General features: G+C 37.5%; 2 protein-coding genes across 2 annotated transcripts; both read right to left on the bottom strand.

The window, feature by feature from the left end:
* Window positions 1-428: 428 nt before the first annotated feature.
* LOC136240007 (uncharacterized) lies at window positions 429-16,091 on the bottom strand. Its single transcript, XM_066030803.1, has 3 exons — window positions 15,941-16,091; window positions 10,700-11,036; window positions 429-1,011 (listed from the first exon to the last, which is right to left on the bottom strand). Exons 1-3 carry the CDS (start codon window positions 15,950-15,952, stop codon window positions 533-535), a joined length of 828 nt encoding a protein of 275 aa, XP_065886875.1. The 5' UTR covers window positions 15,953-16,091; the 3' UTR covers window positions 429-532.
* A 245-nt stretch (window positions 16,092-16,336) lies between these two features.
* Window positions 16,337-18,356, bottom strand: LOC136240008 (uncharacterized). Its single transcript, XM_066030804.1, has 2 exons — window positions 18,217-18,356; window positions 16,337-16,780 (listed from the first exon to the last, which is right to left on the bottom strand). Exons 1-2 carry the CDS (start codon window positions 18,226-18,228, stop codon window positions 16,439-16,441), a joined length of 354 nt encoding a protein of 117 aa, XP_065886876.1. The 5' UTR covers window positions 18,229-18,356; the 3' UTR covers window positions 16,337-16,438.
* Window positions 18,357-20,543: the final 2,187 nt, after the last annotated feature.

The raw sequence follows: 20,543 nt of genomic DNA, 5'->3' as shown, positions 1-20,543 counted from the left end.
CTTTCCAATAAATGGAACCACTGATTATGTGGAAGCTAGGATTTGCCAGGATACTAGCTTTGCTTTTGGAACAACTCTTATAAAGGAGATGCATCTCTTCATCACCTATGATCTTTAAAGGTGTTGATACATTCCAAGGTCATCAACTCTTGCTTGAACTTTTGTTGCACCTTAGATTAGGGCATTGTGTAGCTATAGTTTGAAACTTTGCATACAGGTGTTTGTCATGTGCATTATTAAATGTAAGTAGTTATTGTAAGCTGCAATACATGACCAGGTCTGCTAAACCAGGGTACAGGAATTAAAGTGTTAGAGGTTTTCGTTTGTTTGCTTTTTTTCTGACAGACCACTACTGAGCTATGTAACACTACTTTCTAAAAATCCTGAGGTCATACCTATTTACAAATCGTTGTTTGAAACTGACCAACCCAATTTTGCACAGATTTTAAAAGTAAAAAAAAAGAAGCATTTAATACATGCAAAAAAGAAACAAATACACAACAAAAACTAGAAAGCGTGAAACACAAAATTGTCATATTTTAACATTTTTCTCATTCAGCAGTCTACACAATTCAATGTGGCCAGTATGTTCTTTGGCTTCCTTTAGTGCTAACAAAAATTTCTGAACAGTATCTTCATCTTTGCCTTCCAAATACTGTAACAGGTAAAACACCTTTTCGCCAGGTGACTTGTGAGGACTGTTTAAATGAAATCTCTGGTCGGTGGTAAGGATTCCGTACTTGTTTAAATACGGGATCAATGACATCATGTTGATGTACCTAGACATCTCTGGCTGGAGCTGGTATATTATGTCGATTGTAGATGGTGGGGGCTCTTGATCTTGATCCTGATCTTGATTTCCAGCTTGAACCAGATATTCAACTTGACGTTGAGCTTCAATTTGACCTTGATGTTCAGCTTGACATTCCAGTCTATGATTTGCTGCATTTGGGTTAGCTTGTGGTTGGTCATCATCCATCACTTGAATAGGGTCATGTACACAAATATCATCTGTGGAAATACACCATTTTACACACAAGTACACCTAAATGTGCATGTACACACAGAGTGCCTGTGCACTACTCAGGTAAGTCAAATATGCTCAAAATTTTGCCCAAAATGCTTTCAGGAATTTCCCAAAATTTCCACTTATTTTGTTCTTTCAGTATTCCCATTATTGCTCACATTATGCTCCTAGGTTAGCAGTATTTCTAACAATTATTTTGGAACATTTCAATCAGTGAATGCTCACTACAAAGTGACTGATTGATCTATTAGATATTATCGATCCTAGGAGATAGCTATATACAATGCAGCTGAGTGGTATGCAGTTTCCACTGACTGCTCTATTAGGGAGGATTGATCTATTTTCATGGAATTAAGCTCCATAGAATATCCACCTAATAAGCTAGCATTATGCTGGCATAGCACTCCAGCATATTATGCTGGAATATTTTACGCAGGCTTACTCAAGTACTAAAGTTGGTGCAGACACTTGAGTGGTGCCATGCAATAACCCAAACTAATGCAGCTCCACTATGAGAGATACAGACATTTGTACTTTTAAAAAAACAGTTGCTCAATAAATCACTAGTACTTAACATGTTTAGTATATCACATACAGTACCTCAATTATCTGAACTTTGATTATCCGAACCTTTGATTATCCGAACAGTAGCGGTGACTGTTCTATTAGAGTATTTTGTCAACAGGTGTATGCTCTATTAGAGTAGTTCAACAGAGCTCTGTATATAAACCAATGGGCTTCATTTACCCGAATAAATTCACTTATCTGAACATTTTTGTGATTCAGCTGGCACACAGGTGTTCAGATAATGGAGGTCCTACTGTACATCAGTATGAAAATCCACTAATAAATTATTTCCATGCAAAACAGCCAAGCTGTATAAAAAGGGTGCGGCCTTCAAAAAGCCAAAGCCATTATTAAAATTTATTATCATCTACATCATTGCTGCGATTTTATGGCCGCCACCTTTGATTTCACAAGTTTTTTTGCCAAGGCTATTCGAAGTCTGCACCCTTTTTATCAGCTTGACTGATTTGTGTGGATTTCACTTCTTTTCATATTTCAAATATATATATACCAAATGCCAACTTTGAGGTTTATTTTTACACAAATCATTGTTCTTCTTACTGTATCTACAGATGCAATGAAGATGACATAAGACAAACTAGTGCTCTACCAACACAGAAAGATACTTACCGATCCGATACCAAAGCTAATTTATACTGATAAAATTTGTGCTTGCTTGTTCATGGCTATACAAAGTTGTAATATATATGTAATGCCTGTATTTATTTGCATGCATTAGTGTTTTATAGCAAAGTAAATTCCTTCCAAGTTAGGTATACTATTCGTCTATTAAGATTTTGCAGTGACTGTTCTATTAGAGTACCCTGATTTTTCATGCAAAACATGATAAGTTGATAAGCGCTATTCTAATAAACAAGCTGCAAATTGTATTCTAGCATAAAAGGTGCAGGATCTGCTACCTTGCAGTGACTGTTCTATTAGAGTATTTTGACCCTGCGATTTACAATGGTTCGATTTTTGCTTTGTACCGTATAGCGGGAAATTTTCGAACGGTTAAATTTTCGAAAAAGAGTGCTTCATTGTAAATTCGGAAAAATATTTTAGAAACAATGCCTCTTTCCGCGCCACACCGTAGATAATTAATTTACGGAGGATGCAAGTGCATGGTTGCGTTGATCACATACATTGTTAGAATTTGCTGCACGCCCAATCTGGCTGTGGTAGAATCTCGTATAGCTACCCTAGGGTCTTCCTTCGAAGGTTGAACCATGTTGTTTGGTGGATTCCGCCTTAGTGGCCTGCGGATCGAACTTCGGATTGAGCCATAGCTAAAGTACATGGCGTTTTCCAGCCTAGATGTTTGCTGATAATTATAGTCTTTCCTGGTCTCTCGAGCTCTTAAGGGCTTCAAGACCCATGGTGACATTCGTGCTCGTTCATATGCGAGCGCGTGTTAGCTATAGCTATATGGCTAGCTACTTGTGTGTGGTCCAGTGCAGAAACTATGCATGCGTGCACTCCCAAAAATCATTTATATGTACCTAGCTATACTTTCTATGATTATCACTTCAAAGTCGGGATGTACTAGCTAGCTAGCTATTTTCGAAAACACATTGTTATTTTCGAATTTTTTGAAAATTTAATCTTTCGAAAATTTCCCGCTATACGGTAACTCTATAGCTGTCAATGTGATTTCTTTAAACCACAACAGGTTTGAGCTACCTATACGCATACCGATTTTAAGTTGGCCTTTTTTAACACAAATAATCATCTATAGCTGTATGACTATTAATCAGATTTGCACCAAACTTGGTACGTAATTGTGCCACAATACGTTCTTAAAGTGTAACGAAGCTAAGAAAACGGAGCTATGCATTTGCATTTATAATCGTTTTTGTAAAGTGTGCGAAAAGAGTAATCTAAGCCCCCTGAGCCCCCCCTAAATGAAGAAAACAACTGAATTGAATTTTGAAGGCTTATATTTCACGATTGCATTAGGCAATCTCTTGCTCAAATTTGGTATGTGGGGTGCTGAAGGTGGAGGGTGTTTGGAGTATAAAAATGATTCCAATTCGAGAAGGTAGCACAGAGCTATATGTGTGAAAATCATGTTTTTCCCCCTGCAAATATACTCACGGTGTGGCGTGCTGGCTTTCTTGGCCACACGTGTGTCTTGATACTGATTATATTACAAAACTAAATAAGTTTAAGAACAATTTAGATAATTACTGGCATCAAATTGGATATGGACAGACTAAAAGGCCCTCGGCCTATTAACTATAAGTTACTTGTAATGATGTACATTGTCCATAATTTAATACTAATACTTTTTAGACATGTGCTGACACGCTGTCAGGACAACATGAAAGTTGAGTGGACATAAATCAGTTTATCCGGACATTTAAAACTTTTTGTGTTTCTCCTTTCCTGTATGTGTTTTACCAAATTATTTTTTTCAAGCAAATTATTTTTTTTCGCCAATGTGTACAACTGATTACTACTCAAAGTACTCATCCATTCACAAACAGTGACAGATCAGACAAGCACAGCATTTTAGGGTTCTGGTCACATATAAGAACTCCTATAAATTCAGTGCTGTTACAGGAGTTGTAGGAAAGGAGTCATTAGGAAAAATTACCTCAGTAGTACTATAGCTATGTAGTCAAACTTTACTATTGGTGCTATGAAATAGTGTCTCACATGATTATAAAATGGACTCCATTCTAGTTCAAAATACAAGTTAGGTGTACAGATGAATACCACAAGTAAAAGCTAGTAATGGCTAACAGGCTATAAGTACATTTGCCAAGTAACTGTGTCAAATAGGCTGGCATAACATGTGCACTGTAACCTTTTGGTCTCTTAGGCGTGGCTTTGTGGCCACACCTCGTGTTTTGGGAATTTTGCAATATTAAAATTCGCGACATATTTTATCACATATTTTATCACGTGGAGTTTTGTTAGGTTTTTAGCACCTGTAAACTGTCGCAACAACAAACCAGGTGCTTGTTTGTACATAACAGCTTGCTGATTGTTTTGTAACGGCTTGATCAGTTGCTTCTTCCACTACACAACACGTGTTTCTTCACCAAACATCCCTGAACGCGGCTGCCCTAATCGTTAACGAACTTCAGGCGCCTGCATCAATTCATCGTGGATACAAGCGTAGATACAAAGAAACACAGCAAACATAACAAATTTCACTGCTATCCATCTTGTACGCGAATACTTATTACAACAATGTGATAAATTCGCGCGAGGAATTTAATGTCGTGAACTTGTCACCTCGCGAGATTAAGTGTCGCATGATTTTATGTTCGCAAGTAAATATGTCCGCGAGAAAAACCCGCTATACAGTACTGTATAGCAGAAAATTTTCGAAAGGTTAAATTTTCGAAAAATTCGAAAATAACAATGTTTTTTCGAAAATAGCTAGCTAGCTAGCTAGTACATCCCGACTTTGAAGTGATAATCAAAGAAAGTATAGCTAGGTACATATAAATGATTTTTGCGAGTGCACGCATGCATAGTTTCTGAACTGGACCACACACAAGTGGCTAGCCATATAGCTATAGCTAACACGCGCGCGCATATGAGCGAGCACGAATGTCACCATGGGTCTTGAAGCCTTTAAGAGCTCGAGAGACCAAAAATTACTAGGAAAGACTATAATTATCAGCAAACATCTAGGCTGGAAAATGCCATGTACTTTAGCTATGGCTCAATCCGCAGTTCGATCCGCAGGCCACTGAGGCGGAATCCACCAAACGACATGGTTCAACCTTCGAAGGAAGACCAACCTTCGAAGGAAGACCAACCTTCGAAGGAAGACCAACCTTCGAAGGAAGACCAACCTTCGAAGGAAGACCCTAGGGTAGCTAGACGAAATTCTACCAAAGCCAGATTGGGCGAGTATCTAGCTATACTGAACAATCGAAGCAGCAAATTCTAGCAATGTATGTGATCAACGCAACCATGCACTTGCATCCTCCGTGAATTAATTATCTACGGTGCGGCACAGTAAAGAGGCACTGTTTCAAAAAATTTTTTCGAATTTACAATCAAGCACTCTTTCGAAAATTCAACCTTTCGAAAATTTCCCGCTATACGGTAATCTCTGATTTACAGATCATATTAGATCAATAAAAACTGAGTAGTGTGCATGACTACGACCTTCATTGCAGTCCATGGATGGCTGGACCACTCAAAATCTCTGGGCTCCGGCCCTCCAATGGGTTGAACATAGCTGGCAACGAAGCATAATGGATAGTTCACTTTTCAGACAATAAGGGGCTGGGCTGCTCAGTAGGGATATAACACTTCTTATTGTTTTACTGTGATTTAATATCACGGACTACTCCAACTTGTTTCAGTACTTTTATCGATGTGTTATGGTCTCTCCTCTAGTTGAAAATTCCAATTTTTTTTTTGTGTACTTGTTTGTTAACTCCTTTTGTAAATAATTTTATTATGACAGGTGAACCTATGCATACCGCATCTGAAATGCCCAGCCCCTTATTGTCTGAAAAGTGAATTATCCATTATGCTTCGTTGCTAGCTATGTTCAACCCATTGGAGGGCCAGAGCCCAGAGATTTTGAGTGGTCCAGCCATCCATGGACTGCAATGAAGGTCATAGTCATGCACACTACTCAGTTTTTATTGATCTAATATGATCTGTAAATCAGAGATTATCTGCTTTGGTGTGTTACTTAACTGCATGTGCTATAAGTACACACAGCATGCTAAGCTAGAGGGGTCAGGGGGCATGCTCCCTCAGGAAAACTTTTGAAAATAGATACTCTGAAATGGCATCTGGAGGCTATGCAAAGTCTCTTCTTTTTGTCAACATCAATGGTAATTTTGTACTACATTACCAATTAACTGAGTTTCATATCTGACTATTATAGCTAGTAGCTAATTTTGTTTTTATGATGTATACAAAAATTTTTCAACGTGAATGTTTCATTTTAGATTGTAACTGCATGTTAATGCATGACATGCATGATCAATTAGCTCAATGCAGTGTGCCATGCAGATGACTCACTGGGTATTTTAAGACAGTTAACACAGATGTAATGGCTTAGACTATAAGTACTGAATGTTTTATTAGAGTATCACGATGACTGTTCTATTAGAGTATATTTTGATGACTGCTCTATTAGAGTATCTCAATCTTTTCACTAAAATCAAGTAGCTGAAAAGTGATTGGCCGGACCGTGGGCTCTGGCCCTGACCCATTGCACAGCATTTCGAATCAAGAACTGTTCGTAAAGCACCTCTACAATCCACGCATACCAATAGAAAGAAATCGTGTCGCGCCCCAATTATATTAATTATCATCTGAAAAGTGAGGTATCCATTATGCTTCGCTGTCGGCTCTGTTCAAAACGTTATACAGCAGTACAAATCAAGAACTGTTTGAAAAGCACCTCTACTTTCAAAATAGCCACTATGAAAAATACGGACGATTTCCGTTACGAAGGGAAGCCATCACATGCTATCACCAAATCAACACTTTTCGCTGTCAGCAAAGATGAATGGGACACAAAAGAGGACACTGGTAAGTCCATGAAGGATGCATTGTACGTACTGCAGTATACCAAAAGGCACCTGTCGGGCTGAAGCGACGTCAAACAGTGAAAAAAGCAGGCCCGTAGCCTTAGCCGTTATTGAGTTATGCTTGTCTGAAGGCATCAGCCAGTTACTCAGTCAGTCAGTAGAAAATTCTGTCGAATAATTAAAAAAAAAAATTCCATAGCAACTTGTTGAAAACATTTTGGGTCGATCTGAAAGCTTTTTTGGGCTTAGTTTTACCTAACTAATACTGCTTCATTGTCATCTGGGAAAATTGAGGTTGGTTTTCGGGTGATATTATTTCGTGGGCCACGCCTACTTTTTTGTGGTCCCTACTATACAGTACTATTGTATGATAACTCAATTACATGCCAATGTCACTATACCTGGCCTCCCTCCTAGCCTAATATTACACTCTAACCTCAATGCTAAGCCTTGAAAGGACTCTATTTCCGGACAAATTCAATTATGGTCTGACAACTAGTATAATTGACCAGAAATTGTCAGTGTCCGGACTGTTATTTCGCTCACTGTATTTCATTTCCCCAATGGTGTCTGTCTTAGAAGAGTACGGACACCTGATCTTCAGTCAAATTCCAAGTATTCAATGCATAAATAAACATGCTAAGCATAATTAACACCATCACAGATGACTATTTGCTTGGTTTTCTTGTGAGTGCATTAATTAGGTAATTAACTGTGTGGGAAGTCGATATTTCTACAATTTTTGTTGCAGCCTTTCAGCCAAACTTTCCATGATAAAGCAAGCCAAGTAGTTGTAAAACAGCTAAGCCAGTTTCTCAAGCAGCCTTTTTAGAGGAATTCCAGACACTTCGCAATGTGATTGAATAATTGCGTGGGCAGCCGATAATCTAAATAGCTTGTTATATCCTTGCAACGAAATATCTCACGGATAAGCAAGCCTAAAGAGTTACAAACAGTTAAATAACCTTGGTAACAATGTTTCTGATAATCTTACAGCAATGTCGTGACAATAAACTGTAATTCATTGTATCGCGATAATGATTTTTTTGATTGCGAGTATCAAACTATTGATATTATTGCTCAGCTCTACCTAAAAATGCTTATGTGAGTATCAAACTACAGAAAGATACGCACTGTTTGCAGACTGAAAAGAAAACAATAGCTTCGACTGAAAAGTGATGATGAACTTGCACATTATTTCCTACATTCGTCCAGTTTTGTTCTATCCAGTTCACCCACAACAGTTGCTCCCCAGGTACATAGCTACGCATCAAGCAAAAAGCAATGAGAGTGTCCATGAATACTCAGATTCTGGCGATAACAGGGCTTGCCTGAAATTTTTGCTACAGTGTAAGCTAGCTATCAAGGGCATATTTGACAAGTGTTCTTGCAGTCATGTCTCACCACCACACACATTAAATTGGTAGCATGGTGAAAAGGAGGCATAGAAAGACCACACCCCTTAGAAATACTGTATATTGCATATGCCAGTCATCTGTGAGGCCCGCTCGAGATACTCTAACAAAGAAGTCACCCTAATACAACAGAGAGGATTAGAACTGGTCTTCGTTGATCTGACATTATGTCGGATCAAAGTCAAAGTTGATCTGACATGATCTGATGTATGGCGATGCTTGTGCAAAGCAGCAGCATGCATAAGCATGTCAAGCTAGAAGGATCTGGGGCATGCCCCCTGAAAAACATTGGATTTTCAAAGCTTGGATGTGACTATTTTGACACCCGAAACTCCTTCAACAGCCATGCACTGCATCACATACATAAATAATAACAATATGATGATTTGATATGAAATTATTCAATGCGATGTTTTGTGACATGTATATACTTGGTTCACAATCTACAGCAATTATTGTCATTGTTATTATGGTCATGTACTGCAGAACATTTAAAAACCCTTTAGAAGTCACAAGCAGTGTATGAACACACTTCATTGAGGTTTGATTCCCCAAGTCAGACACTTTTCTCTCTCGCCTTTTTGGACCTTTTAGTACACCTTTTTAGAAGTTCTTCGACTGTTCTATTAGAGTACATCGATTTTTTAGTGGAAAGTGGTCAGCCATCCTTGACTGCTTCAGTAGGTAACTAGGCGGTCTTTGAGCTAATTGGTCGGTGAACGTCCGATGACCAACCGCTATAATCCACTCTGAATACAACTCAATTTCTCTAATAGATAATATTATACAGGTATACGGGACCCGCTGAGCGAAAACCTGATTTGTTTGCATTTTTCTCAAACTTCACTTTACGACTTTTTTGTTATCTAGAGGGAAAAACAATGGGCTGTTAAAATGTTTCAGTCTTATCCAGTGAGTAGTTTTGGAGTTACAGTGATAGTGAGCAAAAAGAGCAAAAACAATCAATGCCTATACAGAAAAATAAATTACAGGTGCTCATTTAATCGATTATAAGTCACAAGTGTAACAGGCTACAGAGTTGGGACTGCTGTCATTGTGTCCATGAACAGGGACATTCATCAAGATACATTTGTTTTGCCTACAGCCACCCATGCCATTAAGCAAGAAGGCCGTTCAAGCTTAGAAACAGCAACGATAAACTTATGTTTTACTGCAATGTAAACAAACACAAGTAAGTTGACATATTCCACGTCTGCTTAAGCGAAACAAAGATATTCTACTCTCCATGAAAAGGGGACCTAGCGATGTACTAGATAATTCAATTTGTGTCTTCTTTTACTAATTATTGAAGTATATAAATGTTTTTGTAGCATGTGCTTCTTACCAAATGTATTTCAGTGGTGTTTATCTCAAAAATGCTGGGTTTTCATTCAGCAGGTCACTTATGTCATAGCTATATGCTATAACAAAAAAACTGAACAAACTAGTGTACTTACCGATTATCTATATGTAAGACTTATCAAGGTAAGGTACCGACGGGTTTATTATCTAGATAATAGTAAACTTCTGTAAATTACTTGTATACCAAAGAATATCTGATGGTGTACATGTAGACATCTCCAACTCTCCCACCACTTGGGCACATTGCTAAAACTAACACATCTTCAACCTCCAAATTCACTTTACTGGTTACATTATTGGCAGTTAACTAAAATATATACGTACGTATTTGTTCAAATTATCTAGATGTTAAAAAGGAAATATCGAGATATGTTAAATTTGTTATCACACACTTTTAAAAATCATTAATTAAAAAAAAGAAGTAGTATTAAAGAAAATAGTGAAACAAGAGATATGAATGATGGTATTACAACATAGACCTGTGGGAAAATCCCTACTACAAAACAATTGTTGTGACATGCCAATGTAGGGATTTCCCACAGGGCTGTGTTATATTACTATCATCTCTTGTTTTTATCACTTGGATCCGTACTTCATTTTTAAATAAACAACTTCTAATACCTCAGGTGTATAATAGGTAACCTGAGGGAAAAACAAAGTTATTAACCTGTAAAGATCATGTACCTCAAAAATGTGAATTTATACTGTACAGGGAATTGACCACAACTTATATAGTTTACCAAGTACTTACTTGCAAAAAAACAACAACATGAAGTCGACCCATACCCATACTTCTGACGACTTACCAGTACATTTACCCTTGAAATGTTCAATGATTTCTTCAGCCAAAGCTATACTGGAGTCATCGGCAAGATCATCATCCACAAGTGAAGTCACAAGTGTCTTCAGAGTAGCTTGCTTACCCTTCTTCTTTCTCCATAATAACATCAAATCAATTTTTTGAATACTGTAATCATGAGGATTGTCCTTTTGCGCATTTTTCCGTTCAGCTTGAGTTATGTCAAGTGATAAATAAAGATGGTCTATATCCAAAATCTTTCTAGCAATCCATGCCAAATCTTTCTCAGAAAATTTGTAATCACCATCAAGTTGTTTTAAAAGCCCTTCTCTTATGGAAACAACCTACAGCACATGAGAACATGCACAGAATCAAGTAGCAGCAACTCTATAACAGTGCACAATAAAATCAACTTTTACTAATAGATAATGTTTTAGGTGAAAGTAGTTAAGTTATATATAGACACATATAGAGTAGAATACCTTATATAGAGAAGAATACCTTTACATATGTTAACTTTAGGATGCGTGTCAATAATTTTCTATGACCACTATCTCTAAGGCTTCGTAATGCAATTGATTTCTAGCACAGAAAACCCCACCTTTCTTTGCCACACAGTTCTTTGAATGTGGCTTCAGTGGGATATTGTACTGTGATACAGTACTGTATAGTAAAAAACTTTGGTGGTAAAAAAGTGTGATGAAACTCCTCTGTTGAAAAAATAGGTGGAAAAAACTTTGGCGATTGAAATAATATTCGCCAAAGTTTTTACTGTACGGTGCGTAAGGATATTTATAAACGACAAGGTGTCAACTCATCAGTTAAGTAGTGTAGTAATTAAGTGTATATAGACTATAGGTAGCTAGCATTGTTGATGTAGTAGTACTTTGTAGCTACTGATCTAACGGCGTGCTAGCAAAGGCATACTTCACTATCTCCTGCGATGCCGAGAGCAACCGTATTTACTTTTTCAGTGAACTCCAGTAACAGAGGTTATCACGTATATCAAAGTATTTGACCAAATCCATGGCAAGACGATGAACTACAGTAGCTGACGTACCGGCGAACGAAAAGCCGGTTGGAAATGCTCGGAAATGCTATTGGAGTGCTTACAACTCAGTGTGGGACACATTCCTAGGAAGATCTCCGAAGTCAGCTCGATCTTTATTGCGTGGTGGTACAAGCTAACTTTTGTATCAAGTTCTAGTTACTCAATGTGCTCAAGTGATCATCTAAAATAATTGGTGAAAAAAACTTTGACAAATTGAGTGCTATTCGCCAAATTTGCCAAAGTTTTGTACCGCCAAAGTTTTTTACTACAATTTCAGCCCTAGCTGTTAAGTACAATTCTAGGGAAACCAGGAATAGGACAAGAATGGATACAAACAACAAATATCCGTCAATACATGTATTCGATTTTTCTTCGAAATACCTCCTTGCAGTATACTGAATCCTTCCACCAAATGACTGAAATACTCTAATAGAGCAGTCACTACATAGTCTGATGGAACAGCAAGAGTTTGATAATACCAAGAAGATTTATAAGCATCAACAGGAGGAAAATTATGTCACATGTGGTAAATATTAGGGGTCATAAAGTTGAAGCATCAGAATTAATATATGTAATAACCATCTGGTAAAAGGCTTTAGTCAACATCGGAAGATTTTTCAGGATGTGTTGACAAATACTTTGCCAGTAGAAACAAAAGGTGGAAGTACTATGTCGATGTTTTTATATTTTACATTCACACACACAAAGACATACACACTTATTGAACTCCATTCCTGCGGTGGAAGGTATCCACTCACCAAACATGGAATGAAGGGTTTAAGAGTGGCAAGCCTTGAATTTAGGCCAGAAACCCAAAAGGATGTTTGGCCATAGATGATTGTAGGAGCTCACATCATCCTGGTCCAGATTCAAGTAACCATTCCCGTAATAAACAAGCATGTGTATGTAAGCCCTATACAAGGCTAACGTGAGGGTCCCTTGACCCTGCCCACCTTATCTCCACCAGGAATGCCAAATAGTCTGCACATGAGGATATGTCATGTGACAAACTGCCACATGGTTTTTAGGTCACTTTGTAGACAAGAAGATTTTACAAAATTCGTGTAAACATAAAATGTGCTGCAAGTGGTCCCTTGAGAAACTGTGTCACCAAGGGCCACTGCATGGCCAGCCATCAAGCTAGAGTGCTGGGGTACTTGTGGTATCCTCACTGGAATCTTGGAGTCCAGACTAGACATGTGTACGCATGCTACATGCAGCAATCTGTAATTAATAAAAGATGGGCATGTACTGTACTAAACAATTCGCCAAATTATTTTGCCAACATAATTATCTTGCTTTTTTCCTTCTACCAAAGTTTTGCTCCATACGGTACTACCCATTAAGTTTAAAAATACACACAATCTCAAATACTACATGAAACAACTATGGATAAAGCTAATACTGTTTACTAGTGAAGAAATGTAACACTGGAAAATGATATCCAGCCTTTTTCATGTCAAAACATGTGTGCACATGACTACATGCAGCAATGATGAAACTAAGACAGCAGGTTAGCAAGTGATATGTGTGTAATGATGTGAAACAGGTAATCAAGTTTGTCTGGCCTAAAAAGTTTAGATTCCAACTATTCATCCTTGACTGTAGACACAATACAATTCTGTGAGCATTGCATGGCCACAATGTTATCTCACCTTCTCTTTGTGATGTTATTGGTTGGCAAGATGGGTCTGGTGAAATTCCATACATGAAGTTGCACATTTCCACCATGGATAACAGCTACCAGCATGACAGAACATGAACTTTACCATTTCAAACAAGGGTTATAGATACTCAACAGAGAGATATTTTAATCACTGGGATGATACTCCACTTTGACTTCATTCTCGTCAATGAAATAGAAGTTTTATAGCATTTGTGGTTGAGCAGTTACCGTACTGTCAATTACGTATAAATTTCATGTTTGCTACTCACTTCAGACAGTTGTCAATCAGCACTTTAGGAAGTAATTCAGTATTGTATTTATCATACCACCATATTAAAAGTATATCTATTGCCCATTTCATACTCATTATTAAAGCTTACATTGCTAAGTTACTTTTAAACCAGGTGCACGCCCACAGCTGGCTATCAGGCTGAAGCAACATCTAGCAGTGAATAAAATCAAGTCTATAGCCTTAGCTCAATGGCGGATCCAAGATGGGGCATTTGGGGCAAATGCCCCCCCCTTCAAGAAATTGCATATAAAATCGAGATACTCTAATAGAGCAGTCAATTACTCTAATAAAGCAGTCACAATGTTCATGAGGCAGTGTAGCTTACTTATGAAGCTATAAATAGGGTTTTATTTTACATAACTAGCTATTATTGCTGTGACCTTTTTTTTTTTTTTTTTGCTCTTCAACTTTTTTCAGCAAGGTGCCCCCCCCTCTTTCCAAACTCTGGATCCGCCCCTGTAGCTGGTAGAGTCATGTTTGTCTGAAGGCATCAGGGAGGCAGTTAGTCAGTCAGCACAAAATTCCACTGAATAAAAATTAAAATTTCTCAGCAACTTAATTGGAATTGTTTCAGGTTGTACTGAAAGCACTTTTGGGCTTGGTTATACATTAAAACCTCACTTAGTGGCCACTTTGTTATAGTGGCTAAGTCCAGATGTGTATTTTCCATTCTATCCCATTAATTTAATTTTCATTAATAGGGCCACCTCATTAATAAGGCCAGTAGCCACATTGTGTAGGGCCAAACTGGTAAAACTAACACAATGTTCCCTCAATAAAGGGGGCAGCTGAGCTGACAGTCAAGGTGGTGTCATTGTAAAAGTTACTACTTCTAAGTACCTAATTTAGGCTGTGCCTATAATTCTGGCACAAACATCATGTTTTTATACCTTTCACTGTGATAAAACTCATAGTGTATTCATTATGCCAATTGTAAAATTGCTGTTATAGCAACTATCCAGTTGTTGAAAACCTCGATAATAAGGCCACCTTGTTTATGGCACATTAATGAGGTTTTCGGTATTAGGGTAACCTCACTAATAGAGTCACTTATCATGGGCCCCATAGGTGGTCCTATTACGAGGTTTCACTGTACCTAACCAATGCTGCCAAGGTACCATGAACGTATTGTGAGGTTGGTTTCTGGTCAATATATATTTTTTGTGAGAAGTTGCAAACTTCAATGATTCCTGTACATTACATTGTTGACGCTATAGCTAGCCTGATAGCACATCAACTCAAAGTGTATTTCAGACTATTTCTGGGAAATTTTCATACACTTCAATGAAACTGACTTACCATAGCAATTGAGAATTAGCTTTGTACAGTGACCCATTTGTACCGTATAAGATAGTGATTTGTGTTTGGGAATAAGCAACAATTTTCAAAGAAAAAAAGGGGGAGGGGGGATAAGTTAGTGGCAATCAGAACGATTCCACCCATTGTCACTTGTCTTTTATGAAAATTTTTTAAAACATCAAGCCATTCAAATGTGAATTCTCTGCCATCAGAGCTAAAGGAAATTAGCACATACAACGATTTCTACAAAACATTTTTTTTTTCTGTAGTTGTTTTGTGTTGTCCTGCTTACTTAATTGTTCTTTAACTGTATGTGTTTTACATGTCTTTTTGTTACTCCAGCAAGGAAGAACGGCTTTGCCAATTGTTGAGGAGGTCAAAATAATAAATACAATCAACAAATTATCACTATGTTTAGAAAAATTATTCAGGATCACCACTTTCAAGGACGTCTTGATCGCTTAATTCAGTTCTAATTTACCTCTTGATTTTTATCCCAGTTGCAGATGGTTGTATACCATAGATATAGTAGTGTACACTATCTATGGTTGTACAGGACTATTGGTAGTGACTACCCCTTGCATAAAGACCCCTACTAGTTCTTGAGATATAATGTTAAATATTTGAAGTGTCATTAGGAACTGTCTGATATTACACTTTACTTATGTGGTCATTGGCTTTGACTGTACAGCTGTAAGTGTAAAGTGTGTAGTAGTCTGGCAACACCCGCCCTTTGCATAGAGGAAGGATCTTCCACCCAAACTAAATATATACAAGGTAAGTGTCTGTGTGACAACCCCTGGTACAGACACTGTTATACAGTAATGCTGTACGTGTAAATTAACAAGTGCTTTACGTCCAGCGTAGATTTTCATTCTGCTGGACCAAATTATTAGAATACAAGAAAGTCTAGCATACTAAGCAGATAACCACAGCTTACCCCCTCAGCCATGTCATCATCTGTCTAACAACACAAATCACAAGTTGACCACCGCTACTCGCACTCGCGCAGACTCGTTGCACGTACAAGTTAATGCGTGCGAATCTAATTTCTGAGAAATATTAGTTCTGCGTTATTAAAATGGCGAAAGTTCAAACAGAGTAGTCTCCAAACAACTGTCTGGTGGATCTCCACTAGAATCTTTGCTCAGCAGGATCCACAATTTTTCGTTGGTTAGCAGTGAAGAATAGAAAAGACTTTTTTCTCCACCCCCGGCGCACTAAAGAAAAAGTCGAGAAAAAAGCGGTTAAGGACAGAGGGCAACACAAGGCAGTTCAACTACCCACAGTGTGCCAACATCATATACTGAAATTCAGCACATAGAATTGACTGTAATGAACCTACAAATGTATTAAATTTTCTTTTAAAAAAATATAGCCAGTATTGTACATGCAGGAATGAGTGTTACTAAGAGTCCTTTTTATTATGGACTCTAAACTATTTAGTACATTTCTTTTTGAAATGTTCAACAATTTCTTCAGCTAAGCTAACACTGGAGTCATCAGCAAGATCATCTTCCACAAGTGAAGTCACAAGTGTCTTCAGAGTAGCTTGCTTACCCTTCTTCTTTCTCCATAATAACATCATTTCGGTCTTCATGTTGTTGTGATCATTAGGATTGTTTCGTAGTAGAGTGGTTCGCTCAGCTTGAGTTATGTCAAGTGATAAATAAATGTGGCCTATATCAATAATCTTTCCTGAAATCCACCCAACATCTTTTTCAGAAAACTTGTAATCACCATCAACTCCCTTTAAAAGCTCGTCTACTTTGGATGTACCCTACAATGTATAACACAATGTAAAGACCTTTAAACAGCAGCAAACACACTACAGTCAAGGTAACTAGGAGTACTATACTGCGTGAGCAGGAACAATGGCATATGTAGTAATAAACAACTAGTCGGACTATTTTTCATGTCCTTTATGGACATAATTAGCAAAACATGAAGCTCTTTGTAATATTAGTTTACGTACTGTTTCACATTTCTTATTATTGCACGTGAAAAATCAAGATCTGTCATTACAAAAGGATGAAGAGCCACGCAAGGGGGACACTATGTCACCCATGGTACCATCAGTGGCGTGCAGTAAGCATTTGTAGTATTGCAGGGATTTGGAAAGGAAAGATAGAATTTTTTCATCATCTCAGTTATATGGGGACTGAAAGTTACTGCTGATGTTTGGTGGTAAGGGCAGAGTTTTTAAAACTATAGAGCAAGCAGTCGATAATAGAGCATGCGTAATTATATATGAATAGTCAATAATGCTCGATAATTGATAACTCAAATGGAACACATGATTCAGATTACTGTGTAGACTAAGAACAGGTGAACAAGATGGTGAAAGTTGCATTTTGATGTAATTTTCTAATCATAAGTTATAGTGGTTTGTACTAAACTTGGCCTATAAATGTTGTTAATACAGTTTCTTGCTTTGAAAAAGGGTGAGTCCATGATCTTGCCTGCTAAACAAGTTATTCATTACAGAAACTTCTACTATTCCAAGGGAATGACAGCTCCTTTAATGAAATGGTGGTCTCATGGGTAAGAACTGGGGATATTGGTTAGGCATTTGATATCCGTACCCCCTCCTGGGCCATTGATGACGGCAGTTAATGAAGTAAGCAAGAGCACTTTTAGGCCACTCCAACAAATTCCTTGTTTCCCATTTCATAGACCTCAAAAATACATGCAGGCGGGCAGTTCGTTATCCATTATTCATCATACATATTTTCGAAATTCATAACTAACTTACAGGTAGCTAAGAATACAGTAGAAATCAACCCATTAAAGAACCTGAACAGTAAATGCATGGACTTTCTGAATGCTTAACTAGTTACTGCTATGCAATCACAGGATAAATAATGAATAAAATGTTCAGTTGACAGCAATAATGAATGACCACGTGGGAAGAGAATCTGCATGCGGGTGGGAAATGGGAAATGATGAATTTTCTAGGAGTGGCCTTACCCAATGCAGGAGAATTTGACACTGGTTGTGGAAACTTTCTCGTGTACCCCATGGCCAGAGTGGGGGGTGGGGCATATATTGATGGGAGCAAACTGAATAGCGACCATTTCATTGTCACAGAATTGGGAAAAGTTTGCTTCTTTGCTCATGTAGTAGTACCAGCTTGGTTACATTATCGTTCTACTTAAACATGTCTCCGTTTGACCAAATTATTAGAATACAACAATATTACTGTTTACAACTCACCGCATCAGCCATATCTTCATCTATACAGATTACGCGGACGAGATTTTTTAATACGATTGCAGCTTCGACCCAATCTTCGGACTCCGCCCACGTTGAAATTATACTTTAAGCGTCTATGTCCCAATTTAATATGTGCGAGTCAAATTTCTGCGGAATGAGCAGTCAAATAGTCCAGTGACTCCAGTCAGTGCTAGTTTTTATAAATCCTATTTATCGTCCTCCCTCCACTGATGATGTGTACAAGAACAAACCAAATCCATCATATTCTTCCGGACTGGCATCCAAACTTGGCTCTGTAGATCACTGGAGATGCCTATCTAGCTACCTGATATTGACTGGTCTAAGTCTGGTCACTCCTATTTGCTCAGTATAAATGACACTTATATGGATCTCCTACTTGACAATCAGTAACCCAAACTGATGAATCGGTAGTACCCCAAAAAAGGGCTCTAATATCAGTTATTTATTATCTAATTCATCCAAATAGGAAGGGGTGGCACCAAAAGGTTAGGCCTGCACGAGGGTACTTCCCCAAAATATTACACACATATGTATACATATAAGTTACTATAGCATATAACTGCACAGAGAACATGTACAAAATAGCAACTTAGAGAAAACACAACACATGCACACACAAGACAAACTAACAGATTACACAGAATCAAAAAAGTAGTGCTTTACAGCATGACGAAAAGCATTACAAATAAAATTATTATTATTATTATTATTATTATTTATTACAGGTAATTTATAAGGCTAAACAGCCTGTTACACCTGATCAACAGGTAAAAAAGTACAAGTAGACTAATTACATACATTTATACATAGTGTTAGATGAATATTGGTCAATCAATTTCTTAAAATCATCAACTGATGCTGCACATGCTACTTCTTGGGGTAAATTATTCCATGGTTCAACAACTCCTCTTGTAAAAAAATATTTCCTGGCATCTGTTCTTGAAAAATATTTAAATAGCTTAAATGTATGACCTCTGGTATGGGTAATGGGTGAAAAAGTAAAAAAATCAGAATGGTCTATATCATACTTATCATGTATAGCATATTGTAGACAGCAATCATGTCACCTCTATAACGTCTATAATGTAATGATGGCAAGTTAAGTACTTTCAATCGTTCCTTGTAGTCAAGATTTCTTATAGATTTGATCATTCTAGTTGCTTTCCGTTGGATTTTTTCTAATTTTTGGATGTCTGTTTTATAGTAAGGTCCCCAAACCAAGTTACCATATTCTAAAATAGGACGTACTATTGATTTGTATAAACATGTAAATGAATCTACAGAAATATCCGAAAAGGTCTGTTTAATAAGGCCAAGAAGTCTATTAGCCTTATTAACCACTGCCGAACACTGACTATGAAACTTGAGATTGCAATCAATCAACACCCCCAAATCCTTTTCCTCATTTACCTTAACAATGTCCATCCCATCCATATTATAACAATATCTTGGATTAAACTGACCTATATGTAGTATTTTACATTTAGAAATGTTGAAAGGCAACTGCCACATTACTGACCATTCAATGCAAGCATTAATATCATCTTGCAGGGAGGATATTGGGTTAGCACGACTAATGCTGGAATATATTTTTGTGTCATCTGCAAATAAAAGAACTTTATTCCTTAATAATGATGGCAGATCATTGATGAAAATTGCAAAGAAGAGAGGACCCAAGACTGATCCTTGAGGTATTCCACTTATTACATCACTCCAACCAGACATTGAACCATTCACAGAAACTCTTTGTCTGCGTCCTTTCAAAAAGTCTTGTATCCAATTAAACAGATCACCTCTAAAACCATATGCATAAATCTTTTTGAGCAACCTTTCATGAGGAACAGAGTCAAAAGCCTTCTTAAAGTCAAGGTACAAAACATCTACTGAATTACCACTGTCCAAAGTCTCTGTCCAATCATCAAGTGCACACAGTAACTGTGTCATACAAGACTTGCGAGGGAGGAATCCGTGTTGACATGGTGACATCAAATTGTTGTTAAACAAATGCTCTAACATTCCCTCACGAATAATAGATTCGAAAACTTTGGAAACAACAGATGTTAAACTTACAGGACGGTAATTACAGGGTGAAGATTTGTTTCCTTTCTTGAAAATTGGGATAATAGTTGCTACTTTCCAGTCGGGGGGTAGTCTACCCTCGCTTAATGACTTCTTAAAAATTATAGACAGAGGTATGCTTATTTCAGCAGCAGCTTCCTTCAACACTCTGGGGGGGAGCTCATCAGGTCCAGTAGCTTTGCTAGAATTTAAATCACACAACTTTTCTTTTACAATGCCTACATCAA

The sequence above is a fragment of the Dysidea avara genome, chromosome 12 (genome assembly GCF_963678975.1).
Source record: "Dysidea avara chromosome 12, odDysAvar1.4, whole genome shotgun sequence".
Lineage (NCBI taxonomy): Eukaryota > Metazoa > Porifera > Demospongiae > Dictyoceratida > Dysideidae > Dysidea > Dysidea avara.
Note: the sequence above shows the minus strand (reverse complement) of the source record. Positions and strands in the feature narration are given on the sequence as shown.